The sequence below is a fragment of the Diadema setosum genome, chromosome 13 (assembly GCF_964275005.1).
Source record: "Diadema setosum chromosome 13, eeDiaSeto1, whole genome shotgun sequence".
In the NCBI taxonomy this organism is placed as follows: Eukaryota; Metazoa; Echinodermata; class Echinoidea; order Diadematoida; family Diadematidae; genus Diadema; species Diadema setosum.
This window is the reverse complement of record NC_092697.1, coordinates 23,854,173-23,864,127: the sequence shown is the minus strand read 5'-3', so window position 1 is coordinate 23,864,127 and position 9,955 is coordinate 23,854,173. Positions and strand designations below refer to the sequence as shown.

Below are 9,955 nucleotides of genomic sequence, written 5' to 3'. Positions count from 1 at the left end.
CTGTCAATTGTACCCATCAACATTTCAATAATTTGATGTGGTAAACATTACATTTCATTTTTCATTATTTATTGATAGTGTTTCATATAAGGAAGATATAAAGGAGCTATCTTTCATTCGAACACTGTTTTGTTCTTATCCCCTAGTCAACGTTGTATTTTATCACCTTTTCTTTCCTTACAGCTGATGCCTTGCAGGCTACTTACTCTTCTTACAAAGTGCTGAGATTCTGACCTGACCTTGATGTGGTCAGCTCTGTCACCACTGCCCATCGCTTAGATTTGGGCAGGAGTACGCCCTCGTCTTTTGGTGTCCTGCCTCAAGTATCGCAATGAGGCTTCTCTGCTGGTCAGGAATCCTGGTAGGTAGTCATTTCCATTTCATTTCCTTTTATTTAGTTACTTGCTAGCATCCTCATTGGGGAGGAGAGGGGCACTTTTAAATTGTGATGCATTCATGCTAGCATCTCGAGATGCAAGATGGCAGCCTATGTGATGTATACTTTGTATCAGGGCAATTACCTCCTGGCTAAATACTGGTTACATTATAGTGATAAGGTTAAGAGTAAAGATCGTCGGTTGAGAATGATAAGGGCGTTAAGTTGTCACAAAACCCATAGTGTTCAAGATAACTTAACGCCCTTCTCATTCTCAACAGAGGAGATTAGGGTTAGGGTTAGAGTTTGGGTTAGGGTTGGGATTAGGTTCATGATTAGGTTTTAGGTTAGGGTTAGGGGAAGGGTCTGGGGTAAATGTCCAGGGGTAATTGCCCTAGAACCATATACTTTAATAATTAATCCTCAAAATGTGAGGAAAAGGTATCATTTTTAAAATATATAGACATTGAATCCTGATACACTTACACAGTGAAAGTAATAACTGCTATGGGGGTTGTGGTTTCTTGGAATCCATAGCCGTAAAGAACTTTGTCGATGGAATCCTAATATTGATCCAGATGAAGAAGCTTTTATTTCCATTGTAAAACACCCTTTTTCCGTATTGCAAGATAGTACCGTGCTGACAACTTCGGTCCATTCATCATGGTGTATCATAGAACACAAAAGCACACAATGAGAACACTAAAAGATAAATCTTGATTTATTAAATCCTTCTAAAGGCTGACTACTTTTTCATGGATTGAGCTAAACTGTTGCTTTATCTTGTAATGTTGCAACCAGAGATGTCTTCCTTAGACACTAGTTGGTTGCAGTATTTGAAATAATATGCATTTATCAATGAACCCCTGTCTTAGGAAATCTGCATTTGTAGGTAAAGTTAAATACACTTTGCTAATATTGTTCCGTCTTCAAACTGTGAGATTATGGTAAAATTATGTCATTATTTTGTAGAGTGCTACGTACTTAAGGCTTTGGCTGTCAATTTCATTTCCCAGATTAGGGGACAGTACATTATTGATAAATATTTCTACACAGAGAGGATTCAGCAGATCTATAACCAACTTCAGGTTGTCTTCGCTTTTCATGCATTTGTATACATTGGGCCAGAACAAGGCATTTCACTGCCATGAAGCCAGCCTGATAAGTTGAGGGATTATTTTTCACATCAGCCACAGAGACAGAAATCCTGGCCAAATCTCTCGAAAAATTGAGGAATTAAGACTTTATTCATAGCGCAGTTTTAGTGTAATTTTGTTTTGATGGCTTTCACACACTTTGGGTAATGGCATATGTGAGATAAACTTTTAGTGCACTCATTTGTTCACAATATTTCTTCTTCTCGAGACTGGATTCTGCTTCAAAACTTGCTTCCTGGAGGCAAAAACACAGAAAAAGTGAAGATACTGTAGCAATCTTTTAAATGAGAAAGTAAACCTTGAACACACCCAGAAAATGACAAGCTGCTAGGCATCAATTTTATTTCAACTGTTTTCTTCTTTCAGACCAAAGAAAAAAAAAAACAAAAGGGAAAGGATCAGTCCAAACTCTGGTTTTATTGAAAAGATTCAAAATCCACAGGAAATGAAAAAGAAATTCCAAGTATTATGTAGTCATGTTTGCAAAGTAGCTTAGTCATGAGTACCTCTTGTTTTTGTTTTATTGCAACTGACTGGCAAATGACATTTTCCATTCAGTTGCAATAAAGCAGCAACTTGATGCAAGTATGTATTGATTTGAATTGCTTGTGTTTGCTTTCATTTAAAAAAAAATATATATTTTTATTTCATCAGACTACCAGGAGACTGCTGTTTCTTTTAGTCTGGTATGCTGTTGCCATGGTGATAGCCATCTTCTCATTTTCCCACACGCGATGGAAAGAGGAGTCCAATCTGTTACGAGTCTACAACTCTGTGTTTTTTGTGCCAAGTGATGTGCCTGTAATGAGGGACTCGTTACCCACAGGAAACACAAATTTTACGTACAGGGGAAACGGGACAAGCTTCAGAAATGCTTCCAGTCTGTGGTTGCCATTTGACCCTGAAACGGGGGAAATCAGGTATCGTTACTCATCTCGAATGCATCCTCAGAGGACTAGCAGCTTAGATGCTCTCAAGGAGAGTTTACTTTTGAGGACAGGCAATAGTAGTGCGTCATTATCATCATTGGTGCTGGTGAGGAACATTTCAAATGGAAGGTTGTTGTCAGAGAGCTTTAGCAGAGATCTGCCTAAAGGAGAGACCAGAGGCAGGACTAGTAACAAATCTCTGGCTGGTGTTCTACAGCAGCTGGTGGGTGGGCAGGTTGGGGACCTTCTCCACAGGGACCGGTATAGCTCGTACAACAGCTCCATGCTTCTGGCTGCCATTGAGAAGAACATGCAGAAGATCCACGAGGAGACAGAGATCAGCCTCAAGCACCTGTCGCAGCTGAGTGAGATCCTGAATGGGAGCGTTGCCAGGAACGGCTCCGTGGTGAGCTTGGACAGGGGTGAAGGAACCCTCCAAGAGATGCCGCATCCTGCCCAGGAGAGGGATCCCTCTCGTCATCCTCCCCTCACTGGGATGGGGACAGAGATGGGAACCTCTCATGGTTCCCTTCAGGAGAGGCGGAAGGAAGAGCGATTGCCAAGCAAGACTGCCCCTTCTGGCAAGAAGACAGACGGACCAAGTCTTCTGAGAGTGCTGATTGGCCAAGACTTGTATGTAGAGGAGAGATGGCCAAAGTTAGCCCAAAAGAAGAGTGTCACGAGAGAGCTTACTAAAAACAGAGACATCTCCAATTCAACGGTTATTGTGACCATTAGTCCCCCTGGCACAGAGACACCGGAGGTGGATGGATACTATCGCATCGATACAAGAAGGGTAAGTATGAGCACCTGTTGCTCCGACCTGTACCCACAGTGAAGGTCTTAATGGAGGTCAGTGAAACCTTTGAAGAATGAGGAAAAGAAATCTTTTTGTTTGATGAAGGAGAAAAGCTATGACATTTAGAAAGTTAGAGAGAGAGGGAGAGACAGACAGACAGACAGGCAGGATGAGAGAATCAGAGGAAAGCAAATACACAAACAAGAGAAAATTCAGGTACCCAGTAAATAGCAGTGTTGAGAAATTATCTGAAGTAAGTGTGTGGCTGGAGGCAGAGAACTCAAGCTCTTAACCACCTACAATTTTTGATAGCTATCCATAATTTTCTCTTTTGAAATGGCCAAAATTTCTATGAATGCTTGTGTCGATATAATTATGTACATGTATACTATGTTTTTTTTTGTTTTTTTTTTTTGGGGGGGGGGGGAGGGTAAGGGGTGTGCAGTATGAGAAAACCTTTATTTTTTTTTTGTAGGTCTTTATGCAATGTATACAAGAGGCAAGAGGCAAGGTAAGTTTTGGTGAATTTCCTTGCAGGGTCTCAGTTTAGTATTGGTATGAAAGTTAAGTAGAGAAATCTTGAAATTCATTGAAAAGAATTTTTTTTTCAAATGCAAGAGGAGTCCTTTTCATTTTTTTTTTAACTTTATGGGCAAAGGTAAGGCAAAAGGAAGGATACAGGTGAGGAAATAAAACTCAGAACAATTAATCCTTCTTTTGTCCAGGCACTTAACATAACTTTCCAAAACTCCTGTATCAGCATTTAATAATCCATCCGAACTTGCCCTGGTTGTAAACTTGGTGAGCCTACTCACGTGTAGCAATGACAATCTCTGTTCATTGACAGTTAGTTTCCAGACAGTTGTGTCAGTCGGTGAAGAAAGCACATAAAGCACCTTAACCTGTTGAGGACGAGTCCCGAGTATACTTTGGCAGGGGTCTATGGGAAATGCACTGTCCTGTCTGTCCTCAATGGGTTAAAGGGATGGTATAATTTTGATTAAGATTGGGATTCGGATTTTAACTTTTTGCAAGAACGGTTTTGAAATGTCTGAAATGTCCAAAAACAATGTAGAACACAGTTGTCCCAAGAAAAGGTAGGTCCCACCTTTTATTAGGACCTCTTTATTTCCTCTTAGAATTGTATGCTCTTTAATATTTCATGCAAGTGGTGTCTAATTACCTCACAAGAAGTTAAAAACCTGAATACCCATCTCAACCAGACTGTACCATCCCTTTAACCCGATTAGTTTAGATATGAGCTTATACAGAACTATTCAATTTGAGTTGAGTTATCTTCGTTCATGGAATTTGTATTGAGAATTGCTCAATGGCTGCTATTGTACCACAGTGTAAGCAAATGAAACAAAGAATCATGACAACCCTTCATTATTTCTTATTTAGTTCTCCATAGTCACTTGTGGGCTTCAGATGTAAAATGAGGCAAATCTCAAGCATTGTGTATGATGAATTTGATATGTCATCCGTGACATCCTGTAGATCCTACCCAAAATCTCCTCTCTGCAAACTCTACTGCGATGAGAGTTTGATTGTTTCTGAGATGTGATGCAGAAAATAGGGCATATAAAAGAAAAGATTGCTTATTTAGAGTTTATCTCTGTCATAGATTTTGATTAATACAGCTTTTGAAAGGGGAAGGACTATTTACTGGGTGTGAGTAGAACAATCCCTGACAGTGAATACAACTGCTGTGAGAATGTATTTGCATAATACGTATATTCATAGGGTGTTCTTGCTGTATATTTTACTGAAGAACTAGGTCACAGACATTTATATTTTATGTCCCATGTAGGATTTACAGTATTGGGAGCACACTAATAAGCATAACTAGAGCAATGGGGGCTACAGCTCAATTTTAGTGGCATCCAACATATGCAATGCGCCTTTTATCAGTCTCTCCTGATGGCTTGGGATTTACCTATATCCACAACAGAAAGTTTGCAGCCTTTTGCAGCATCAATACTGCACCATCTACTCTCTAAAGACCATGGTATAAAAAGCCAAGCCTGTGCCAGTTTGTGTTTGTTTAGAAAATGGCCATGGGACAGAGGTGTCTTAGTCAGAATTCTGGATTGCACAAACAGCATTGTCTTAAGATGGAAAATGATCACTTGTATGTTTTCACCAATGATGTGAGACATTTTTTTTTTTTCAAATCGGTCTCATCAAATGAGGAATTCCAGGAAAATGATGTATTTATCAGTGAATAGTGCTTCTTTTTAAGGATGCTGCAGTGTGTGGACTTAATGACCAATAAGTCACCTGATGGTATAATACTGTCATGTCAATAGACACAGGTTATTGCAAGTTGAAACATATTGACATATTTTTTGCGTCATATATCATCTTTCATGCCATGCATGTATATAAGTATAATACAAGCCACCTACATTGAATCTTTGTACATGTTTTTTTTTTTTTTTTTTTTTTTTTGGGGGGGGGGGGAATCCTGAGTTACTAATTGTGTTAAGACTAAATGTGAAGAATCTGAAATTCATATGACTTTTTGGTTGCTTTGGCTTTTTTAAAGATGTTTCCTTTCTCAGTATTCATACGTCTTGTTGTACTTTCTGAAGGATAAATTGAACATCTCTTTCCTGAAAGCTAAAACTGCACTTTTTGGAAAGTTGTTGAAAGTGTCGCTCACAGTAATGGATGCAGAAGGCAGAATAGCAGAGAGATTCCTTTACTCTCACCATGCATGGCATATGGAAAGATATTTCACACCATCACTGTGTCTTGAATCATTCATGGTTGCATGCCTGTAAATGTGATGGCACCACAGCTGGCTATGTGAGTTGGATCAAGTCACAGATACTGCGTCTGAGACACATTGATTAGACGGGGGGAAAAAGTGCTATTCTGAAGTTGACATGTGACCTATATTTCATTCAAGAGTGGATTTTCCTGCTGAAAGTGTCTCCTGTAGAACTGAAATAATTTGCTTTTGTTATTTCTTATCCATCTTATCCATCAGTGTACATACAGGAACTTGTAGAGTTAAAAACATTATTTAAAACATTCTATCATCTCCAAAATTCACGGGATCAAACACTATTGAAATATCCATCAGGGAAATCAAAAGTTACTCTTGGTGACAGGGCATTCTTGTATGCTGCACCGAAATTATGGAATAATTTCCCTTTTGTTTGTAAGGCAAGCAGCTACAATTAATGAGTTTAAGGTCAGGTTAAAAAGTCATCTTTTGAATAATGCATTCTGTGTTTGAATTATGTATGTTGTGATTATTACTTTGTAATGCGCAGTAGAGTATATTATTATAGTAGCTGCGCAGTGTAAATGTCCTTTATTATTATTATTATTTGTTCTTTTCCGTGCAAAATGAGTGGCCAAAATAGAGGAACAAGTGCGAACTTGCTTGCTAGGAATACATAGTGCAGATTTTATCTTAGACAAACTCTCTACATAAATCCCATGGTTGAATGAATCATATAATTCCATATTGATGTTGCAGAAATGGGGGAAAAGACACCTAAAAAAATTCTTAGGCTCATACAGAAACTATAAGGGCCAAATGGCAAGCACTTCTATAGTTCCTTCTCCTTTAAAGTCCAATCAGACTCAATCTGAACCAAGCACAGGGGATGTCGTGCCCGTTGATCTCGAATCGGCCATTTTCTGATGTCCATGGGAGAAACAGGAAATTGCCACAAACTTGAACCTGATTGGCCATTTTCTGGTGGAGGAGAACGGGCCTGTCTGTAGCAGCATAAAGTGTGCTTAAAAGTACAAAGGCATTCCCTCAGTCCATCGCTGTCTATTTAATGTGCTGCTGCCCTTGTCCAGGAGTGCCTATAATGCATTTCAATTCTTTCAAATGGAGTTTGTCTCATCTGGCAGATACTTAACATACTCCCTGCACTTTAGGGTATCTAAAGTACAATCTCCTTCTTCTTCTTACTATTCTTCTTCTTCTTCTTCTTCTTCTTCTTCTTCTTCTTCTTCTTCTTCTTCTTCATCTTCTCCTTGTGGAGTACCAAGAATCTAGGAATAGTGCAGTTTGTTCATATAATCCAAGAACTTTAATGTCAGTGCTTTTAATCTTTTTTTTTGAAACTTTGGAATCAAGTGCAGAAAAGGTAACTTAGGTTTGGAAATTATGCAATGAATCATGCTCCTGAAAATGCTGTGATAGTTCTGTAACTTAGCTGTGGAAACTTGGGACCATTATAATTGCATTTGTATATTCTTGTCTAATCTTTCCTTTTCTAGAGTGCATGGGGACATATGTGCTATGTGTGATGCACTATATAAGCACTGATATTGTTATTGTTATTATTATCATCATTATTATTTTTATTATTATTATTATTATTATTATTATTATTATTACTATTATTATTATTATTATTATTATTATTATTATTATTATTATTATTATTATTATTGTCATCATCATCATCATCATCATCATCATCATCATCATTATTATTATCATTATTATCATCACCATCATCATTATTATTGCACATGAAACTGTCCTACAGGGAAAACATTACACTTTTTTCCACTAAGATACTACATGTATGCATATTTCTCCTATGAACAAGAAAACTTGACTTTGTATTTTATGTTTCATGTGGTTTTGGAAATAATGATTTCAAAATGGAAAATGATGCCTTCATTTGACATGTCTTTTATCACTTCTGTTTTAAAACTTGAAATATAAGAAATGTTTCTGCACAGTGGAATTCTAATATTTAGGATTCAGGTGGGAATTCCATTTCTTATTTTAATGGTTGAGAGGAGAGGGAAATCTGTTATTATAAGTGGTGAATTAATTAATGAGTACATCACATGAAGGTCACATGATTTTTTTAATTTTTTTTTTTTAGGTCTAGAGATCCTTCAGAAGCCTTTAACAAAGGAACGTAGACATTGTGTGGCATGAGCAAAAGTTCATTGTTTTGATCTATCCTGATGGAATTGCATGCTAAAATTGTGGTGTAGCTTGGCGTCATCATCAAATGAGAGTAAATCATATGACGGCACATTGATTGAATAAGTCGTCTGCTGTTTTTGCATGTTTGCATCTTTGTCTGTGCTGTCTATTTTTGTCATTTGTTATTTGCTAAATGTGCTGATGGACTGTTGATGTAGAAACTCATGTGATTGATGTATCAGAGTGGATGAGCAATAATGCTCCAAGGCAAACCAATTCCTAGAATAAAAATCCCCAGCCTGCTTGTGGAGAAAGAAGTATACTGCAGAAATTGCAACACTTCAAACTTGGGCTCTCAGCGTACGAGAAATGCGTACAATCAAAACATGGCATCCACAGATAAAAGCAGATTGCATTGTATGAAGCCTTTTTCTTTTGTCTGTCCATGTTCTCAGTACAGATTAGCATGGGAAGATGACTTTGTAAAGTCATTTTGTAAATAGGTTGACAGCCTGAGATAGACACTAAGCAATCTGTAAAATCCTTGAAAACTTTGTGTTACTTCTTTATTGTTTGTTTATTTTACTATTATTATTATTATTATTATTATTTTATTTTATTTATTTATTTTTTTTTTTTTTGGGGGGGGGGGCTTTGGTACTGTAGTTGCTTGCTTACTGGCATGTGTAGCTTCCTTGGAGCCTTCATTTAATATAAAAAACATTCAATTTTCAAATAGGCATGGCTATATGTGTGTATCTTTGAGGAGGTAATGCTGTGTACAGGACATGTTTCGCAGGTGTATAATTTTTGCAAATTATGTGGGCCAGGTGCTACACTTGTATTTGTGAATTTAACCACACTGGAAAAGATCAACTCTGATTCCGACATGAAGCCAACATGAAGACGTATACATTTGTCTGTTCATTACCATTCTCCACATTTGTGAATTTAACCATTCGCGGCATTTATGTCCCGACTTGCAAAAAATACATAAGTAAAAAGATAGATGCGCTAAATATATGGCATATACAGTATGCCGTCCATATCATTGTCCCATGACACAATAAAAAGACTTTAGTCTGAAGGTTGGTGTTTTGAAGATATTTTAGAGCAGATATTGAACAGAAATCCCTGCAAAGAAAATTTAAATATGGCTTTTAGGCTTAGCTGATACATTTCTCTCACTTTTATGCAAACTTGCTGCAGCGTGACATCTACAGGAGATGTGAAGCTACTTAGCTGTATTGCCTGGACAAAAATCCTTGCAAAAACTTGAGTAAGTTTATAAATGATTCTTTATATAGTGCTTTATTAGACTTTCCCTGTGAGGACAAAAAAAATTTTGTCACAATTTTTTTGTCTCTCTCTCTCTTGATTGGATTCTTTGTGAGATTTCCAGGCAGGTGTGTGTATTTAACTCTTTATGTGCCATGACAGAAACCCCCTGTGTGCCACATTATTCTGAGACACCAACATTCTCATGCTTTGAGAAAACATTCTGTTTTTCAAATCTATGTTACTTCTATTGATTTCTGTTAAGCTGGACATATAGTGAGTAAAGTTGTCGAAAAAATGCCATGCTTTGCTTTGTTGTATATTGTATGACAAAGCTATGATTGTTTTTCTTTCAAATGACTAGTAGCTAAATTAATGTAAATGCATGACTTTTGCACACAAAACAGTGACAGAAACTTAGAATATACACGCAAATCTAGTAGGAACACCGCTTGATAGTCAGTTACAACATAAAATGCAAGCTATATTTGA

At 37.4% G+C, this 9,955-nt stretch overlaps 1 protein-coding gene across 1 annotated transcript in view; it reads left to right on the top strand.

Annotated features, from left to right (window-relative positions):
• The first annotated feature begins 209 nt into the window (after positions 1–209).
• LOC140236947 (uncharacterized) overlaps positions 210–9,955 on the top strand; it is a 40,585-nt gene continuing 30,839 nt past the window's right edge. Inside the window, exons 1-2 of the mRNA XM_072316892.1 lie at positions 210–361; positions 2,188–3,258. Of these exons, the coding sequence (XP_072172993.1) occupies positions 332–361; positions 2,188–3,258 (1,101 nt within the window). The 5' untranslated portion in view covers positions 210–331. The remainder of the gene's footprint in view (positions 362–2,187; positions 3,259–9,955) is intronic.